Raw genomic sequence first — 22,554 nt, forward strand, 5'->3', positions numbered from 1 at the left:
CTCTATAGTCAGCCAGCTAGAACCAATATATTACGGTATCCGGATTGAAGATCAACAATGAATAGGTCGACAGTTAATAAGTTTACAATAGATGTTTGACATGCAATCGGTTGTTATGGTCAAAAGGTCAACAGGAACAAAAGGTCAACAGTACAGAAGGTCGACAGGGTTAAAAGTTCAACAAGTTTAAAAGGTCAACAGACAAATGGTTGACACAAAAATAGTCAACATGTTTTCTTCAACATTAGGTTAGGGTTAGGCTGTCTGAGGGGACAGTTAGGGTTAGGCACGAGGGGGAGGGTTATAGTTAGACACAAGGGTTAGAATTAAGGTTAAATCACAAAAAAATGTGTCAACCAATTTTTTGTGTAAAACATTTGTATGTCGACCTTTTGAACCTATTGACCTTCTAACCCTGACAACCTCTTACACTGTCGACCAATTGTCAGTCGCCTTTTTGCACCAGTCGACCTTTTGTCAACATCGACCTATTATATGTCGACCTATTTATTGACAATCTATTATACCACACCCTATATTACAGCCACATACACTGGGTATATTTTTGTGTGAAATTACTTGTTTCACTTTTGATTAAACATTTTTTGTTTACTGAATATTCAAAATTAATTATCTTTCTCCAGATAACCATACAAAGATCCCCAGTAGTTTACGTTATAAACTTGATCATCCCAGCATGCTTCATGGTTTTATTGGACCTTACCAGTATGTTTATCCATATTGGAAATGAGGAAAGGCTTGTCTTCAAAATAACCGTTGTCTTGGGATTCTCTGTGCTCCTGCTGATCCTGAAAGACATGCTCCCTAGCTCGGACAAGCCCCCAGTTTTAGGTATGTGTTATATTTTTACTATCTATTCTCAGAGCTTGGTATTTTGGGTTACTTAGGGCGTGATGCATCAAATAGACAAATGAAGTAATTCTTCTAAAAACCTTAGGTTTACCGTATTGCATATGGATCCCCATGTGTATGAAAAGGACCCACAGCAGATATGATATCGGAGACAACTGCTGCAGTCCCGCGGCACAGCAGTCCCCATGCAATATGCATCAAGCTCTGGAAAAGCATAACCTTCTGGAGCTTATCCCCGCTAGCTAACGCCATCATTACATGGTGTTGGCCACTGAACCTCATTAGCTTCTTTTCACAAAAATCAGAAGAGTCCCTCTCCGTTACTTGTGGCTTCTGCACGGCCATTTTTATCCCTTGGTCATAACCCTGAACGTTTATGCATCAGTGGGACAGCTCTATATCAAAAGAGATGCCCCGGCAAGGAGGTATCCATATTGGTGGTCTGAAATGCTGATATGCTGCCGAATACAGGGAGAGGTGATCACAGTTTATTTCCGAGAAATGATACATCCCCCTTAATCTTCATTAAAGGGGAATTCCATCTGAACTGAATTTTTTTTCTTCTGGATGTGGGCACCATTAAACAATTCAAGTTACCTGATCAGAGCATAGCAAGTCCAGGAGTCCAGTGGCGCGGCAGAAGAACGTGGCACAGGCCCATGGCATACATATATAGGAATCAGTATGTAATGCCGGCTGTCGGGATGCTTCCTGTTACAATACCGACAGCGCATCCCGATGGTTGGTATCCTGACAGGGGTCAGGTAAATATACTTACCCTCCCCCCTTCTCCCCACACACATCATAAATACAGTCACAGACACACAGTCACACACATACATACACACTTATATACACAGTTACACACTTATACATACACATATTTATACACACAAACATAAATACAGTCACACAGACACTACATTGTGCATATTATCCAGGGTGTTCACTGCACTGTATCATACTGTGTATTTTGTTCTTGTGGCTATGGCTGGCAGAGGAAAGAAAAACAAGCAGCCTGATGCTGCTCCTACTCTGGTGTCTTGTAAGTCCAGCTCTGCGGGCTTAGCCACAGAGGACCTAATTCAGGATGGTCTCTGTATTCATTGTTACACAGACCCAGGCCCATCAGCCCTCGTGACTCTCCCTCAGGACCCACTCTGGGCTGCCTTTTCATAAATGCTGGCAAAACTTGCAGACCAAATAGCAGTCCCCGTAGTAGCTCCCGCTATGGGATGGCCAAAGCAGGTACTCCCTGCAAATCCTTTGCCTCCCTCGTGGGTAGACGTACTGTCTACCTCAGTATTAGAGTTTGGCTAATATCTCTACGGTTTTTCAGCAAATGCTGCAAAAAGAAAAGCCTTTACCTACTACGCCTACTAAACGTACTTTGATATCTTCCCAATCCACACAGGTATCTGATTCTGAGATATCATCTGGGGAGCCAGGAGATGCAGATCTCTCTCACTCTGACTGTCTCAGGAGAAGAGGAGCCACCCTCTAAACTAAATATACCTGCTCTTGTGAGAGCTGCTAAAACTATTCTACAAATAGAAGAAGATGTACCCGCTCCTAAGAAAAAACACGCATTTTTTAATCAACAAAAGGTTGTTTTACCAGAATTCCCTCACTCTGACCAGCTATCTGATCACATAAGTGAAGCTTGGAATATGCCCGGTAAAAGGTTTCAAATTCCAAAACGGTTCAGTTCCTTTTACCCTCTTCCAGCTACTGATTGTACTAAATGGGAATTCCCCCAGCAGTGGATTCTTATGTAACATGTCTGGTTAAAAATGCTACCTTACCCATTCACACTGCAACCTCCTTGAAGGAGACTACAGATAGTCATACAGAAGCTTTTCATAAATCTATATACTCTTTTACAGGAGCTACTACTCGTTCTGCTAGGGCTATGGCCTGGGTTTCAAAAGCCATTGAGAGTTGAGCAGAGGCCCTAGAAGAGACTTTTCCCCCTGATGCTTCGAGGGAACAACTGTCCTACATATCTCACATTAGAGATGCAGCCTCCTACTTAGGTGAAGCAGCTATGGATATAGCTCTTCTGGCCTCCAGGATATCTGCTACTTCGCTAGAGGCCCGCCATATTCTTTGGCTACGTTCCTGGAAAGGAGATTCAGAATCAATATGGGCTCTAAAGTCTCTCCTTACGCAGGAGACATCCTATTTGGTCCAGAATTGGATATAATTGTGACTACTTTGGTGGCTAACAAGAAGGCGTTCCTGCCCTCTGCATATAATACAAAGCCTTGGTGTCATCCTTTCAGTCCTTTCGCCCTCAAGGAAAAGCCAATGGTCAGTCTTTTCCATGACAGCAAACATCAATCAAGGCCTCCAAGCCTATAGCCAACAGACCTGGGCTACTAGACGTCCACCTGCCAAGTCGGAGGACAAACCTACAGCCTGACGGAGTGGGCCTCTCCCTGGTGGGAGGCCGACTTCTTCAATTCACCCAGGTTTGGCATCAAACCACGCCAGATGCCTGGGTAAGGGAAGTGGTCTCCAATGGATATGCCCTCTCATTCCTGTGGCGACCCCCCCCAGCAGTTCTTTTACACAGGACCTCCATCAGAAACAGCCAAGGCCCCGCTGCTCCAAAAAGCCATTCAGTCTTTACTGAATTCACAAGTAATTATTTGGGTCCCCTCCTCACTATTTTTCTACCCTTTTCTTAGTTCAGTAGCCCAATCGGTCTCATCGGCCTATCCTCAACCTCAAATCTCTGAACAAGTTTATCAGGGTGCCCAAGTTTCGTATGGAAACCCTCCATTCCATTATCTTAGCTATGGAGCCTGGGGATTTTATGGTATCTCTAGACATATAGGATGCTTACCTACATGTACCTATAGCGCCTTCTCATCAACAATATCTCCAGTCTGCTATACTATAGCAACATTACCAATTTCAGGCTCTGCCATTCAGCCTTTCAACGGCCCCCCGGGTCTTTATCAAGATCATGGCAGTTATGGCAGCCTCTCTTCGCTGTCAAGGGATCAGACTCCCATACTTGGATGATCTCTTGCTGTTGGCCGGCTCCCCAGAGACTCTTCATCGCCATCTACACTTAACCATTGCCTTTCTTCAAACGCACGGTTGGCTGATCAATTGGAAAAAATCTTCTCTAACACCATCTCAAAGGATGGTACATTTGGGAGCCCTCCTGGACTCTCGAGTTCAGAGAATCTTCCTAACATTGGACAAGATTTCAGCAATCCAGCACAGACGCAGACTGCTCCACAAGCGCCGAGTGTCAATTCACTCTGCAATGCAGGCCTTGGGATCAATGGTGTGCACCTTCGACATAGTAAAGTTGGCCCAGTTTCACTCCAAGCCCCTACAACACCTGATCCTCTCCAGGTGGAATGGGCTACCCCATCTTCTCAAATCCCAGACAATGAGCCTCCCCCCAGAGGTTCGTCTTTCCCTAACCTGGTAGCTACAGACTTCCCATTTGAACAGGGGCGTCCCTTTTGGATCCCGGACTGGGCTTTCCTCATCATGGACGCAAGCCTCTGAGGGTGGGGCACAGTAACTGGCAAGGCGCTCCTTCCAGGGCCGATGGTCCCCACTCGAGGCAGTGTTACCAATCAATATCCTGGAACTTTGAGCCATCTACAGAGCTCTCACTCTGGCTCAGAATATTCTGAAAAACAGGCCAGTAGAAATTCAGTCTGACAACGCCACAGCTGTGGCCTACCTCAATCACCAAGAGGGCACTTGAAGTCCATCAGCAATGACAGAAGTGTCCCGCATTCTCACATAGGCCGAAGGCAATCTCCCAGCCTTCTCTGAAGTGTTCATCTTGGGGATTCTCAATTGAGAGGCAGATTTTCTCAACTGTCACGATGTGCATGCAGGAGGATGGTCTCTACATCCAGAAGTCTTTCAGCTTCTAGTGGACAAGTGGATCTCATGGCCTCAAGACACAACAACAAACTTCCAATTTATGGAGGCAGAACACGGGACCCCGACGCGACCTTCATAGACGCATTGTCTGTGAAATGGAACTTCCATTTGGCATATCTCTTCCCTCCAATATCCCTACTTCCTGCCAGCCAGGATTTACCACAGAATATGGCATACGTATTTCCAATGGTGTGCTCCGAGAAACTATGACCTTCAAGTTTTTAAGGTTTCTCGAATTCTTGCCTTTCTTCGGGCCGGACTGGATCTAGGCCTCCGCCTAGCATCTCTGAAAGTGCAGGTCTCTGCTTTGTCTATCTGGTTTCAGCGGAGAATTGCTACTACACCGGATGTTCACATTCTCTATGGGATTTGTCAGTGGTGCTCCAAGCACTTCAGGAACCTCCATTCGAACCCCTGGAATCAGTGGATGTCAAGTGGCTCACTGCGAAGACTCTGTTTCTTCTGGCTATAGCATCTGCCCGTCGTGTATCGGATTTAGAGGCGCTCTCATGTCGCTCCCCCTTTTTAATATTTCATCAGGACACGGCTGTTCTTTGTACATGCCCAGGTTTCCTTCCCACGGTGGTTTCTCGCTTCCACCTGAATGAGGAAATTGTGGTTTCGGCATTTAATTCACCAGACCTCTCGGCATGTGAGGCGTTGTTGGATGCGGTCCATGCTCTGAAGATCTACGTGGACCACACTACTTCCATCAGGAAATCGGACTCTCTTTGTCCTATATGGATTCCACAAGAAGGGATAGCCAGCTAACAGACTCTGGCCAGATGGATTTGCATGACTATCTCACAGGCTTACACGCCGGCTTCAGTATCTGCTCAGTCTACTCGCTCTGTGGGTCCCTCGTGGGCAGGTCGGCATGGTGCCTCAGCTGAACAGCTATGCAAGGCAGCCACCTGGTCTTCTGTCCACACCTTTCTCAGGTTTTATGTTTTATGCCTTTGATTCTTTTGTCTCTCAGGATGCTTCCTTCGGGCGTTGGGTTCTCCTATCAGCTTAGGAGTTCCCTCCCTTGAACAACTGCTTTGGGGCATCCCCAATGTCTCCCTGTGGAGCCCTATGGACCCTGAAGAAGAAAAGGAAAGTTAAGGTGAAACCTACCTTCGGTAACTCTTTCTTTGAAGTCCATAGGGTCCACAGGGCACCTGCCCTGATGCTCCTAGCTTCTATGGGTCTCTTCTCCTGGTCACTTGTTTCCTTCTCTGTGTGAGAGTGTGATTCTTCAGTGTACCAGTCTTCCTTCTCTTCTATCCTGCTCCTGTCTTGGGCTTGTTAACAAAACTGAAGTGCCCTCAGGCTGTAGACGGGGTATAGGCATCCTGGGATTGAAAAGCTTTGCTGTTGGTGTCCGATCCTCAAGGTCCCACCTACACTCCAATGTCTCCCTGTGGACCCTATGGACTTCGAAGAAAGAGAGTTAACGAAGGTAAATTTTAACCATTATTCTCCTTTTTTCAATCAAAAAACTTTGCAGCCCCTACAGAAACCTATGGGGGATGCGGCTGATGTCGGAAATGAAGGAACTGCGATCCCTCCTTCATACATTCGGAGATTTTTAAATCAGGTGTTTTTGGGAGATATGCTGCAAATATTATTTGATAAATAGGCCACTAAAACATATATTGTATGTGAAATTCTTCTTTCTTTAAAATTACTCTTATTGTTGTGGATTTAAAATACTTGTTTCTTTCCAGTAACTGCATTAAAAGTTCTTTGTGTGCTACAAGATTATAGCTAAGACCGATCATCTAACCCTGTGTTTTGTGCCCAGGTATTTTCTGCTGTGTATGTCTTGCCATCATGGTGATCAGTATGATGGGCTCCATTGCGATCTCCTACATGTTGTCATTGTCTGAATCTCAACTGGATGTTCCATCTTGGGTAAAAATCTGGATCATGAAGTATCTAGCATGTGTTCTGTTCTTCAGAGTCAAATCTCATCAGCAAGATCAGCTGGTTTCTGTAGTGGAATCAGGAAAGAGTGAGTAGAGCAAGTACAAAAAGTGATACATCTGCTACTGACTAAAGCAGTGTACAGTAGTAAGCCCTAGCGTTCAAACGGGTTGGGTATGGGAGACCGGCAGTCGCGATGCCGACTGTCAAAAGGCAGACAGTGGCATTCCGATGCTCAGAATCAGACAGGGGCTATGTAAGTAACCTAACCTCTCCCCTTTACCCCCTAACCCTCCCTTCTTGCATCCCAACGCTAACCCTCCCTACCCCTAACCCTCCCCGTTAGTCCCTAACACTCCCCCCTAGTGCCTAACCCCCCCTGTCCGCAGCCAAACCCTAATTAAATTTGCCCCTCCTGCAGCCTAACCCTAAACCACTACACCGCCCCCCCGTGGGGCTTAAACCTAACCCTCCCCCTCGCTTGCGTTCGGGATGCCAGCTATCGGGATTCTGGCGTTGGCATCTCGACTGATGTCAATATGCTGGCGCCGGGGTTCTGGTCGCGGGTCAAGATTCTGGCAAATTTCGACGGCCGACATCTTCATCATAGGTAAATTCACTACATCCCATTCAAACACCCTATCAAATAAAACACAAGACTGTAGGTGACATGTATCAAACCTTGAGAGAGATGGGGTTCTATTTACTAAACTGTGTTAGGAGATAAAGTGAATGGTGATAAGGTACCAGCCAACCAGCTCCTAACTGCCATGTCACAGGCTGTGTTTGAAAAATGGCAGTTAGGAGCTGATTGGCTGGCACCTTATCACCGTTGACTTTATCTCCTAACACAGATCAGTAGATAGATCCCTTAAAGTGGAGAAGTTACCCATAGCAACCAGTCAGCTTCTAGCTATTATTTATCTAGCACACTTTAAAAAATTACAGAAGCTGATGGGCAACTTCTCCACTTTATCTCTCTCAAAGCTTTGATACACCTCCCTCTTTGTAGCTTTGGAGTGAAAGGCTACAGAATCAAAAAATTGTATATAAAATAAAAATATAATAACCTGTGCTGATATACAAAAGCTTCAAAACACTATTGGAGTCTATTTACTGTATCGATGGAAGAAGAGGCATCATTTCAACAAAAAAAAGCCTTGAGCACAATAATGACTTTTTATTAGCTACCTCTGATCAGTGCTGGTCTAGACCAAATTAAGCCCAGGGCAAGAATGTCCTTTGGTGCCCCCCCCATACACACATACACTTACTGCCCCCATAGCCTCACACACACACTGCCTCATAGCCTCACACACACACTGCCCCCATAGCCACACACATGCACTGCTGCCATAGCCTCACACACTGGCCCCATAGCCTCACACACACATTGCCCCCATAGCCTCACACACACACACTGCCCCCATAGTCTCACACATACACTGTTTCCATAGCCTCACACCCACATTGCCCCCATACCCTCAAACACACACAGCCCCCATAGCTTCACACACATACTGCTGCCACAGCCTCACACACTGTCCACATAGCCCCACACACGCACTATTGCCATAGTCTCACACACACACTGCCCCCATAGCCCCACACACACATGTTGCCCGCATAGCCTCACACTAAACACTACACAGCCCCCATAGCCTAACACACATGCTGCTGCCATAGCCTCTCACACACACACTGTCCCTATAGCCTCACACACCCACACACTGACACCCCATAGCCCCACACACGCACTACTGCCATAGCCTCGCACACTGCCCCCATAGCCTCAAACACACATTGCCCCATAGCCTCACACCACTACTGCTGCCATAGCCTCACACACTGCCCCCAAAGCCCCACACACACTACCCCCATAACCTCACACAGACACTGCACCATACCCTCACACACACATGCTACCTGGAAAGCCTCACACACACACACTGCCCCCATAGCCTCTCACACACATGCTGCCGGCATAGCCTCACACACACATGCTGCCCGCATAGCCTCACACACATACACTGCCCCCATAGCCTAACACACACATGCTGCCCGCATAGCCTCACACACATACACTGCCCCCATAGCCTCACACAAATATGCTGCCCGGAAAGCCTCACAAATACACTTCCCCCATACCTTCACACACACACTGCACCCATAGCCTCACACACACATGCTGCCCGCATAGCCTCACACATACACTGCCCCCATAGCCTCACACACACACACTGCCCCCATAGCCTCACACACACATGCTGCCTGCATAGCCTTACACACACGCACAGTGCTGCCATAGCCCCACACACACAAACTGCCCCCATAGCCTTACACACACACACACACACACACACACAGTCCTTATAGCCTCACACACACACAAGTTGTCCCCATAGCCTCACACACACATGCCGCCCCATAGCCTCACACATACACTGCCCCCATAGCCTCACACATACACTGCCCCATAGCCTTACACATACACTGCCCCCATAGCCTCACACACACACATGCTGCCTGCATAGCCTTACACACACACACACTGCTGCCATAGCCCCACACACACAAACTGCCCCCATAGCCATACACACACACACACACACACACACACACACACACACTGTCCTTATAGCCTCACACACACACATGCCGCCCCCATAGCCTCACACATACACTGCCCCCATAGCCTCACACACACACACACACATACACTGCCCCCATAGCCTCACACACACACACACGCTGCCCCCATAACCTCACACACACATGCTGCCCACATAGCCTCACACATACACTGCCCCCATAGCAGTACACACACACACACACACACTGTCCCTATAGCCTCACACACACACATGCTGCCCCCATAGCCTCACACACGCAAAACAAAACCAGCACCACACAGCGAATCAGGGTTACACCCAAATAACCAACATCTGCAACAGAAATTAAAAAAGTAGATCCACCAAGTGCGCTATATATATCAGACAAATGTAATGTGCAGAGGATATTATAGGGGGTCATTCAGACCCACTCGAAAGCGGCAGTACGCTCGCAAGTGGGTCGATGTTCCCCACTGCGCATGCGCACGACGGAGGGAGCTCCGTCGTGTGCATGCGCGAGACCCGGACTGCGACAGCCAAGCTGTCGCTCCGGGTCTCGCACCAAAGGGGGCGTGCTGTCGATGTTGATTGACAGCACGCCCCCTTTGGTGGGCGTGCCGGGGGCGTGCCTGCCAGACGGAGGCGTTCCCATGGGAACGCCTACCGTCTGAAGCCGGCCCCACTGACATCACTAGTGATGTCAGTGGGAGTGATTTTGGCTCTGATAGAGCCAAAATCACTCCAGGGCTTGTGGCTGGGAAACCCTACCGCAGGGTTTCCCTCGCAAGTCCGATGGTCGCGATGGTCAAGACCATCGCGACCATCTTTTTGGACGCTCGTATATGCTGTGGGTGGTCACCCACAGCTATACGAGCGTCCAGGAGGACGCTCCATTTTAATGGAGGAGGGCCCTGATTCAGAGCGAGCGCTCTGGTCAGAGCGTCCGGCTCTGAATCAGGCCCATAATGTCAGAAAAGTACATCCCTTAATGGTTTCAAATATTTCATAACATAAGGAAACAAAGCAAATATAAAACGATTGTGCAGACAGTACACACAATTTATTGTGTGTGTGTGTGTATATATATATAGAGAGAGAGAGAGAGAGAGAGAGAGAGAGAGAGAGAGAGAGAGAGAGAGAGAGAGAGAGAGAGAGAAATTAATCATAAAACAAATAAAAAAACCAGCACAAAAATGGAGATACAGGTAATAAGGTGGAGAATTACCAGAACGTATCTACATATGGGCCTGTAGATATAGTGATGGAGGTTTCCGGGTACCTCATACAGGAACCTTTTGTAGCGGTGGATCTGGTCTGCTCCCCTTAGATATGCTGATCACACTTCTGTCACATGTGCCCAACGCATTTTCGAGAGCAATCTCTTCCTCAACTGCATTTTCGTGGGTTTTACCGTAGTTTCCTTTTTAATACATCTTGGCCTATATACTAAAATAAATCAATTTCTTTTAGTTTATTAAAAATATAATTTTTATCTATTTTTAACACTTTTTTTATTTTTGGGGTGGGAAATAAAACTGAATCCCCCAAGTCTGAGGTTTCAAGTGTTAGAACAAACACAATGGATTCTTGCATTTGAAAAACAAGATTTAAACTAAACCTCATACAATGGGCGAGATGTACTAAAGGAAAAATGCGGTAAAACCCCCGTTTTCTGTGTTTTTACCGCATTTCCATATGTACTAAGCCCTGGCCACCCTATTATCGGTGCGGAGGGTAACGCCTGGCCTTACACTATAGAAGCCTATCGGCTTCTTGCCGCACCAGACGCTACGCCGCTGTCGCCAAGCAATGGCCCCCACTCATCTGATTCTCCATGGTGCCGGCCGTGCTTCTCTTGGGTGCTCCGCCTCCTCCTCCTCCTCCTAATCTTCCTCCGGGTGCAGGGAGAAGGAGGAGCCCAGGATTTCCTGCACATGTGACCAGAGGGCAGTTCCTGGGGCTCGGAGGGGGCGGGGCCCCACGGAGACCCCTCACCTGGCGTCGACTGCTTCGCAAAGGGCAGCTCTTATCGCAAGAGCTGTCCTTTGTGATACTAATCGCATATGTTAGTACATATGCGATTAGTAAGGTTGCGGTGACTGGTGGAATGGTCACAGCAACCTTAGTACTCCCGCCCAATGAGAGAAATGTAACAATATGTATCTTCATTTCTTACAGATATTAGAGATTACAAGAAAAGTGAAGCAGAAATGTCCACGGAGACGCGGAAAAAGAACTGTCAAACGGGCCTGAAAGTTCCAGCAGAAGTGAAACTATTAAAGAAGCTGTTGGAGGAAGTCCACAAGATCCGCAAGGAACTGCTTCTCCCAAAGGCCAAAGATAAATCCAAGTCAGATTGGTACTTTGTAGCAATGATTGTGGACCGGCTCATCCTTATCATCTACTTTATCACAGTTATTATTATGTTTGCTGTTATTATTGTAGTGTGGGGAACATGATGGACATTTACAATGGGTACTAGAACTTTACAAAGATTTGTATACTCATGTAAGCATTCTATGGTTCTAATTATCAAATGTTAGTGAGCAGCAGATGAATAGCTACCACAGTTGTCTTATGCCGCGTATCCACTAGCAGACAGTGGAACGACAGTAAGATTACAACATTGTAATCGTACAGTCGTTCCTGCTCCCCTGTAGTGCCTACACTGAATGATATGTCGGTCAGTGTAGGCACCCTCCCTCATCCCTGAACATGGCCAATCTGTCATTATCGGCAGTTTGACCGGAATGTTCAGGCGATGATTGATGTCGAAAACAACCAGTGGGAGCGCGCATCACTGGTCGTTTTCAACATCTACATGCCTGATTTATGCACGATTAATGAGCGATTGAACAATAACGATGCCGTTATCGTTCAATCGCTCTGTTTAATCAGCAAGTGGATACGCGGCTTTAGGGCCTGATTCAGTGTTGTACGCTATGCATACAGGCAATCGGGTTGTCAGTCAGGCTGTGGCTTAGAGAGCACTGCGTGTGATGACGCTGGACCCGTACTGCACACGCGCATGCACAGTCCACCCACTATCGGACTTGTATGCAAACCATCGAGTTTCCGTCCAAGTCTGAATCAGGTCCTTACAGAGGAACCACAGTATATGTCGCATGTAGTAACCAATTGTGCTACTAATTGTGCTACTAAATATTTATTGTCAAAGAGTGCATATCTAAATGTATATATATATGATATGTGTGTGTATATATCACAAGTTAAACAATAGTGTGCAAATATTTATTTATACCGTGTGAAAGTATTAAACTTTACAGATGATTGAAGTCCAATCCAGCTATTAATTTGCTTACAGGTACTGTATGTGTCTCCATTATTTTGCGTTCACCATATTGGGGAATGTTCCATAAAATGGGAATAATGGAAATGTTGCGGTATATTTACTAGGCGGCAGCTTTTTAAAGATGCCAATTATTAAGAGTTTTGCCCTTGGAATTTAACACGGCAACAACATAAACTGTCAAACCAGCAAAGTTTTGCCATTAATACGGCTGTTTTAAAAACGGTGGCCATAACCGCCGGCTATCGACTGTTTTGAAAGGCCACCGCTTAGTAAATATACTCTGTTATCTTAGTTTGTCTTTAGGACAGTCATTTATAATGCTAATGACTAAAAACTTAGGCCAGGTACACATTACAACGATATCTGCACAATTCGTCGTTTCCAGGCCAGTTGGAATGACAATTCGTGCATATTGTGCAGTGTGTATGCACAATTGCGCGCTCCCACAGGTCATACACGATATATAGATTTGGTTGGTCGTGCTACACGGCCAATCAGAAGATAATGTGTAGGAGGTTGTGTAGTTTAATGAAGGACCGAATGAGATATTGTTCCGTTGTTCGTTAAAGTGCACGTACAGACAATCACGAATGGTCCTGACCATCATCCCAATTGCCCGTCGATATGTTGTGTACCTACTCATAGATTGGTTTAATTCACGCATAACAAAACTCCTCTTAAAGGACCAAAAAAGAAAATGTTAAAATTTTTATAGAATATTGTGGAAAAAATGTCTACTTGGTTTATTTGTGTCTCTGATCAGATGAATGTAGTGATGTTGAACATGGATGCATTGCATATTCCCATGTGTATATACTCTGCAGTCCAGTGTAATCATATTATTTTAATATAATGATTATAATCACAATCCTATCTGTTAGTGCACTGACACAGTAATCTCACGAGACTTAAGGTGGTTACACACCTGACAGATATATCTGCAGATGATGGTCGTTCATGCACACTGTACGACCATCATGTGTTGTGCCCTCAGGTCCCGGCGGCCAGTGGGCGGGACCCGGCAGCCGGTGGGCGGGTCGGGGGCATGTCCAGCCCCCTCTTCGCGGCTGCCACTGTGTGTGAACGCCTGTACACACTTGCCGATGGACAGATATGTCTGTCCATTGGCTGTGAAGCACAGCCAATGCCATATGTCTATGAACGGCGATGTTCACCGACATTTCGTGGGTACACACTGGCCGCCATGCAGCAGATATATTGGCCGATCAATTGATAAGCCAATGTATCTGTCAGTGTGTACCCAGCATTAGGCAAAGTGGTTGCAGGACATACTCCAGTAGATAAATGAATTGATATTTACGTGAATGTGCACAAATGTATCATTTGAGCAAAGTTGCCTATTTATTCACCCTTGGAAAGACCCCGCCACCCTGTCTTTATAATATACTAAATACAATTTGGTTTACAGAGTCTATAGAAAAAGTTACAACTCAATTGAAGGACAGAAAGAATAAATGTAATCATGGGTGTAACTACCATAGGTGCGCGGGGTGCAGCGGCCAAATACCTAGTTACACCTCTGTCAGGAATCCTTGGTTTACTTTATCCAATTAATTCAACCCATTACTTGGAATTTTATTGATTTATTTATTAAATCTCACTTCATTTATCTCTTCCTAACCCTTTACTGCCTCACTTTTTATTTTTCCAAAGATGAAAATAAATGAAATATAATAGTGACAGCTATCATTGTATTGTACACACGTTTTACATTAAATATATTAATTTGTTATATAATATATTATAATTTTGAAATAAAAAAAAAAAATGGCTCATCAAGGCTGGCTCACTGCTTCAGTAGGGAGATGTGTATTATAATAGTACAGGTTGAGTCCCTTTGAAGTCTGTAATACTCTACATGTGAGTAGAGATAGTGGTGTCATGAGAGGGGTGCGGACGGTGCGGGCCGTATCTGGGTGTCACTCTGGGAGGTGGTGACACCAAATTGCTGGCTCCTATGCAGTGACAGGAGCAGAGCGCTGCAGTGTGACATTTTCCTGCAGCACCTGGCTCCTGGCATAGTCAATGGGGGCAGCCCAGTATTTCCAGCACTGCTGAGCTGCCCCCAGAGTGAAGTCATCGTGCTCCCCAGCGAGACCACACCCCTATAATTTAGGCCACACCTCCTATTCTGGCACGGGCGCGCAGGGATAGCCGGAGTGCGCACCGGGTGACAGCAGACCCGATGACGCCTCTGAGTAGAGATGATCAAGGTTACACAAATTGAGCTTTGCAGCTGCACACTGCATTTGTACTTTCACCTTGAACACTGCATTTGTAAATTCACCTATGAGGGAATGAATACAGCTGGGAGGTCAGTAGTCAATACATTATGCTGTGTTGTGAGAATGTATTAGCACTGGTAAGATTTAAGGTGATAGTGCACTTGCAGAACATTGTAAATTAGTGACCAATTGTGGAAAGAGGCAGATATTTTGCTAAACTGTTTTGAAACTTTCACTCATCTTTATCAGTAAATCTACATTACATTACCAAGCAATGCTTTGAGGTCCTGGTATTATTTATCCGTGTACAATGTAACTTTTAATCTGGTATGTTTCAGCCTGAAGCAGAGTCTGACTGCAAAGGAATCCAACCAGCTCAACAGGCCGTCTTAATAGCATTGTAGGCCCTGGGCAAAGCAAAGCACTGGGGCTCCAACCCACCCATTCACGGGAATACAAATGTAACTAGTCAATAAAATGAAACCTTTAGATTTACTGGTACTTTCAACAAAATCAATGTTTAGACATAAAAAAAAACACATGATGTATGTATTGTATACAGTCACATACACAAACACAAGTACAGTCAAACTACTTATATACATAGCTACACACCTAGAGTATACACATACAGTGAAACACACACATATATATATATATATATATATATATATATAAAAAAAATATATGTGTGTGTGTGACAGGGTCAGCATTATTTCACATGAAGTAAATGTGGAATATCCAGATCTCCCAAGTTTGGCAGAGCCTGATGTGAGCTGAAGGCTTAATTGCATTGATCAATCCATGAACCAAAACCCTATTATTTATGTATTATTGTTAGTGATTTAACAATAGTGAGTGCTGAGTTTTCTGTTTTTATTCATTTAAGCAATGTGGTCACTAGCCACTTGCACCCAGGCTTGGGAATGGCGAGTGCAGCTTTGCACCCCAAATCTGGGAGTGGCGAGTGCAGTGGATTTCTGACTTTGTATATTTGGTTAATTTTTAATTAACCTTTTTGTGATCACAGCTTTCTCATGCACCCCTGAGCAAGTTAATTTATATTAACCTGTGTCAGCTGCCTTTTTGATAGTATGACAGAAGCTATGTAAAAGCCATAAGTTACTTGGAAGGTGAGCTTTAAACCAGTTAACATTTTTTAGTATAAACTCTGATAGCAGCTACCAGGTTTCCATAAGTATGACAGATAGTGTAGGACCTGCAGAGAAATGGGGTACCGTGATGTGGACTGCAGGGAAGAAGAAGGAGAAGGAGAAGATTGTATGACATCTTGCCTGTGAAACTGCCATATCCTGTGTACCTGCCTGTGGTGAGCAATAAAAGCTACTGATGGATTTTACCCAGTCTATGTGATTCTTGTCACATCTGGCGCCCGAACAGGGACCTTGCTGGATACTGCTACGCATCAAGAGCCCAGATACAGTGACTGGATCCACCCACAGCGGCAGTGAGATGCTTTGCAGGACGCTGCCCACTGTGCAGCTGCTTGGTGAGTAAGTCGCTTTACTAGCAGCTGGGTGGGTGAGTGTGGCAGGTCAGCCATAAAACGGCAGTTATTCAGTGATAATATGTCTGTGTATATGCAAATTGTGCACAATATAAAAGCTGCTTAATTCCTGTGTATGGGTGAATGGCCAGGGAATGTGGTGCAGTTTTAAGAGAAGCCAGCTGATATAGATTGCTATGTCTGGCATCCAAAAGAGATTTTATAAAGCCTCCTAAGTTTGTCCATTAATCAGAGAGGCAGAACAGAGACCAAATGTAAACCTGAAGGCGCTGCAGAGTTCCACAGCAGAGACTGGTGTATCTGTGCATGTGACCACAACGTACACTCCATAGAGCTGGGCTTTATGAAAGAGTGGCCAGAAAAAAAACATTACTTTTTGGCTGATTGGCTGGCACCTTATTTCTTTTCACTCTGTCTCCTAACACTGCTTAGTAAATAGACCCCTCAGTTATTACATGTAGCGTTAACTGAAATAAGGAAAGGTGGGCATGAGCAAGAGGTATTACAGAAGCTTACTCCATCTGATGACATTGAAGCTTTTCTGTGTACCTTTGAGCATACTGCTGCACGTTTAAAATGGCCTGAGGAGGAGTGGGCTGCCAGAGTTGCTCCCTGTCTCACAGGGGAACCTCAGAGAGCATATGTTGATTTAAATGTGACTGAGACAAACTCCTATCCGCACTTGAAAAATGCCATATTAGTTGGAGTGACTGGACCTAGCAAAGCTCAGGAGTTTCCGGAGTGGCGGTTTAAATCCGTCTGAAGCTCCAAGGCGTGGTTGCAGCCAGATAAGAACTCCGCTCGGTTTATAGTAGAGATGGTGGCTTTGGACCATGCTGTGTGGGTACTAGATCGTGTGGTGCAACAGTGGGCTCTACAGGCTGATCCTTAAATGTTTGAGGAGTTAGCGATGGTGTTTGAACCTGACTTTTGGGAAGTTAAACAAAGCCAAACGGGGATTCCAGCCAGTTCCCAAGCCTAGAACCCAGGTCCCAGTTGGTAAAGCCAACAACCCACCGTCAGTTGTTTTTTTTTTTTTTTAATTGCAGGGAGCTCGGTAATTTGCGCCAGCAATGCCCAAAGCAGGGCGAGCCGATGGACTGTAGTGCTGGAAAGACAACTCGACCAGTGGTCAGCATGGCTGCTGGAAGCACTTCCCCGGCACAAACCACCTTGTTTCGTTTGATGGTGCGAGTGGAAGGCCAGGAGGTCTGGGCCTTAGTGGATACTGGCAGCAAATTAACCATCATCTCTGCCAACCTGGTTCCACCTGGGGCTGATCAGGCGCTGCCCCTGGTAAAGATCATATGTGTACATGGGGATGTAGAAGAATGCCCCCGAGTGCACCTCCCAATAGTGATCAAAGGGCGTTTCCTGAAGCTGTTAGCTGCAGTAGCCGCCAGATCATCCTATCCATTGATCCTAGGTCAGGACTTTCCATTGTTACAAGAGGTGGTTACGTGGCATGACAGCAGAAGGTCCAAATCAGAGATGTCCCAGGATCCAAGCTCTGCTGTTTCCCAAAGCTTGGTGGCTCTAACATCCTCCTTGGCCAGTGAGCAGTTGGAGGGGAGTGAGACCGAGACAGTGGGTTCCCATTGGCAAGGAAGTATCCTTGCAGGACTTTGGCTAGGATCGATAGAATGATGGGAACTTGATAAATGCATTTGAAAACGTTGTAGAGATAATGGGTAAAGTAATCACTGTTTTACCAGTAGAAGGTGTACCATAGTTTGTATTGAAAAATTATTTGTTATATTGTGTAACCTATTTGCAGGGTAAGAAAGTAGACCAATTGTTGGTTCCCCAGAAACAAGAGCAGTTGGTGTTAAGGGCGGCTCATACACACCTGTGGGGTGGCCATTTGGGGGAGGAGATTACTCTCCAGCATATTCATTCGTGCAGCAGTAAAAAAGTATTGTCAGGGATGTCAAGTCTGTCAGAAAACAGCACCCCGGCCAGGGTTTCGGGCACCCTTGGTTCCCTTCCCTGTCATTTCTGTACCTTTTGAGAGAATTGGTCTGGATCAGATAGGGCCGGTGGAAAAATCTGCTGGTGGGCATCAATACATATTAGTGGTGGTAGATAATGCCACAAGGTACCCGGAGGCCATCCCACTTCGTAACATGAAATCTAGCACTATTGCCCAGGAATTATTGATGCTATATATCCTTTTGGGAATACCAAAGGAGATCTTAACAGACCACGGTACCCCTTTTGTCTCTAAACTAATGAAAGATATGTGCCGACTGTTAAAGGTGTATAGGATTACTACCTCAGTTTTCCACCCGCAAACAGATGGGCTTGTTGAATGCTTTAACCAGACCCTTAAACAAATTGTAAAAAGGCGGTGTCTGAGGAAAAGCTAGATTGGAACTTACTCCTACCCTATTTAATGTTTGCAATGCGAGAGGTACCCCAATCCTCTATGGGATTTAGGGCCTCATTCAGAGGCGGTCGGAGGATGCAAGCGGTCGCTCAGAAACTGGGCGGCCACTTGCATCCTGACCGCCTGCCTCTGTTGCGGTCGTTAGGCTGTGGGTTAACACCCACAGCTCTAATGACCGCTTGGGTGATGGTCGCGATGGTCAGAGACCATCGCAACCATCGGGGCTTACGACGAGACCCTAGGGTAGGGTCTCACTTGTCGTAAGCCCCGGAGAGCTTCTGGTGATGTCAGTGGGGCCTCCCCCAAACGGCAGGCGTTCCCATGGGAACGCCTCCATTTGGGCTGCCACCCCCCCAGCCCGCCTACCAAACGGGGCGAGCTGTCAATCAACATTGACAGCTCGCCCCCTTTGGATCGAGACCCGCTACGACCGGCGCTGTCGGTCGTAGCGGGTCTCACGCATGCGCACAAGGGAGCCGGCTCCCTCGTGCGCATGCGCACTGGCAAAACATCGAGGCGGCCGTGCGGTCGTAGACCGTACGGCCGCCTCTGAATAAGGTCCTTAGTCCCTTTGAGCACCTCTATGGGAGGCAACCTAGAGGGATTTTAGATCTGTTGACAGAAGGGTTGGAACAGCAGTTATACCAAGTGCCTAACATCATTCAGCTTGTGATCCAATTGTATGACCATTTAAGGCAAATTGTGCCACTAAAAACAGACGCCCACTACTACAATAAAAACACTGACATCCCCCCTCCTACACTACCAGCACCCAGACACCCCCCCTCCTACACTACCAGCACCCAGACACCCCCCCCCTCCTACACTACCAGCAACCAGACACCCCTCCTACACTAGCAGCATCTAGGCACCCTCCTACTATACTACCAACACCCAGGCACTAGGTGCTACACTAGCAGCACCCAGACACCCCTCCTACACTAGCAGCACCTAGGCACCCCCCTACCTTCCGACTTGTGCTCGCTGCGCCCACTGACCAGAGCAGAGAAAGCAGGTCCCGGGCCCGACCGCCTAGTGTGTGGGCATAGAAGAAAGGAGCCGATAAAGGAGGTAGGAACATGCATGCCCAGTCAGTTTGAAAAGGGGGTGGAGCCAAATTGCGGGAAGGGCGGGGCCTAATTGCGGGCCGGGGCACCGTTAAGATTTAAAAGAAAAGGTTTATTATGGGGATGTGGCTGGGGGCAGTGTGTGTGGGGACCCCAGGACGATCGCCCCTGTCGCCCTGCCCTTAATCCAGCCCTGAATGCTGCACTTGGGTCTGGCATGGGGCTCCGGCAACCTCCCAGAGGGCTATGAACAGGTTGCTGTGACCTCACAAGGAATATGCAGCTGCATATCTAGATGACCTAGTCATCTTTAGCCCCGACTGGGAGTCACACTTACCAAGAGTAGAAGCAGTGTTGTAATCTTTACGGGCACATGGGTTTACTGCTAATCCTGAGAAGTGTGCCATTTTAATGGAGGCAAAATATTTGGGATATATTGTAGGTAGAGGGCAGGTAAAATCTCAGCCCAGTAAGGTGGAGGCGGTCCTCACATGGCCTAAACCCAAATGTAAATCCCAGCTCAGAACATTCCTTGGCCTAGTGGGTTACTACCGCAGATTCATTCGTGATTTCGCCACTAGGGCAGCACCATTAACTGAGTGTCTTAAAAAAACAGTTCCCAGGCAAGATACTGTAGTCTAGAGCAGCAGAAGCTGCATGGAAGGATTTAAGGCACGCCTTGTGTGCAGAACCTATTTTGTACACTCCTAACTTTAAAAAGCAGTTTATATTGCAGACAGATGCCTCGGGTACAGGATTGGGAGCAGTCCTTTCCCAAGTGGTAGAAGGGGAAGAGAAACCCATCCTCTACCTCAGCCAGAAATTGCTGCCCAAGTACTACACTGTGTAGCAAGAGTGCTTGGCAATCAAGTGGGCAGTAGAGTCATTAAAATATTTGTTGGGGCGGGAGTTTGTGTTGGTTACAGATCATGCCCCTTTACAATGGATGCACATGCAATGCTCATGTAACCAGCTGGTTTTTGTCTTTGCAGCCATTTAAGTTTGAGGTACAGCATCGTCCGGGGAAACAGCACCTCAGTGCTGATGCCCTTTCCGGGAAGTTTGTTGGGCCCGATCCTCCAAGCAACCCTTTGGTGAAGCTAGAGGAGGAAGAGGGTGAGGATGGCGAACTGTGGAAAATGGCAGAGAGCTGTGTACCCGGATGGATGGCACAAATAGATGTGGGCGAGGTAGATACTGTAGCTCGCCTTAGTGTTTTAGCTTCACCAGGGTGGTTGAAGCTAAGAGGGGAGGAGTGTGACAGGGTCAGCATAATTCCACATGAAGTAAATGTGGAATATCCAGATTTCCTAGCTTTGGCAGAGCAAAGGCATGAGGATTGTGTAAATGTCCAGTTCAGGTGTAGCCTCAATCAGTGCCTGGAAAGGCAGATGATTAGACACCTGTGAGAAGCTGGTTTAAGAACTGCAGAGACACTGGGGAAACTGAGCTTGACGGTGAAATAGTCGCCCAGCTTATAGGCTTGGGGATGACTAGTGTTAGGGTTCCTGGACCTGCGAGTCCACTGAAGAAATATTGCTGTATTGGAAGACTTTGTATGACATCTTGCCTGTGAAACTGCCATATCTTGTGTACCTACACAGAAAAAAACAGTTTCAAAGTATTACTCAAAACTGATATCCTGGTGCTAATTGGGTGTGTGTGTGTGTAAATATGTGTGTGTGTGTGTGTGTGTGTGTGTGTGTGTAAATATGTGTGTGTGTGTGTGTATATGTGTGTGTGTGTGTATATATATATATATATATATATATATATATACATATAATGAGCGGATTCAGTTCTACTCGGTTCCGTTCGGATTTAAAAACTGAATCTTATTGGGTATCAGCTGTCACGAGTTTTGGATAGCCAATAAGATTTGTTTTTTAAATCCGAACGGAACCGAGTAGAACCGAACCCGCTCACCCCTAAAAATACTAATAATTATGATTTTGCTGCAAGTTCATACAGCCACTTAAGACCAAAAACTTCCGGTGAACTGCGCAAAAACCATATATAACATATCTTCAAATAATATGTTGGATTGACACAAGGCTTCGCTTATATAAAAAAGATTTAATACATAGATCAATTGTATTACATTTTTTTTATAAAGGAAGCCTTGTGTCAATCCAACATATTATTTGAAGATATGGTACAGCATATATGGTTTTTGCGCAGTTCACTGGAAGTTTTTTATATCTTATGTACCTGCCTGTGGTGAGCAATAAAAGCTACTGATGGATTTTACCCGGCCTATGTGATTCTTTTCACAAGATATAGCGATACAATCCCTCCATCACACCTGTAGTATCTTATTCCTCTCCCTCTCCTCTGGAGTAACATATTACCCATACTCACCACTGCAGTAACACATTCCCCTCACTCACACCGTAGCAACACATTTGACATTGCTCTCCCTCACCTGTGTAGTAACACATTCCCCTTCCATACCTGTGTAGTAACACATTCCCTGCCCTCAGTTCTACTGTATAGTACCACATTCCCCTCCCTCATCTGAGTAGTAACACATTCCCCTCTCACCTCTATAGTAACACATTCCCATCTCACTGTTGTTGTAACACATTTTTCTCTCTCACCTCTGTAGTAAAACATCTTAGGAACCAGGACTGGCTGAGCACCTGGGGCTGATTATGCTTTTGGGGGGGACCCTACGTCATTTAAAAAAAA

At 46.2% G+C, this 22,554-nt stretch overlaps 1 protein-coding gene across 1 annotated transcript in view; it reads left to right on the top strand.

The window, feature by feature from the left end:
- LOC148524688 (5-hydroxytryptamine receptor 3A-like) overlaps positions 1-12,611 on the top strand; it is a 36,889-nt gene extending 24,278 nt beyond the window's left edge. The window contains exons 6-8 of the mRNA XM_088471975.1: positions 645-852; positions 6,587-6,796; positions 11,499-12,611. Coding sequence (XP_088328101.1) covers positions 645-852; positions 6,587-6,796; positions 11,499-11,779 — 699 coding nt within the window. The 3' untranslated portion in view covers positions 11,780-12,611. The remainder of the gene's footprint in view (positions 1-644; positions 853-6,586; positions 6,797-11,498) is intronic.
- Positions 12,612-22,554: the final 9,943 nt, after the last annotated feature.

This window comes from Taudactylus pleione, unplaced genomic scaffold (assembly GCF_031769625.1).
Source record: "Taudactylus pleione unplaced genomic scaffold, aTauple2 ptg000117l, whole genome shotgun sequence".
Lineage (NCBI taxonomy): Eukaryota > Metazoa > Chordata > Amphibia > Anura > Myobatrachidae > Taudactylus > Taudactylus pleione.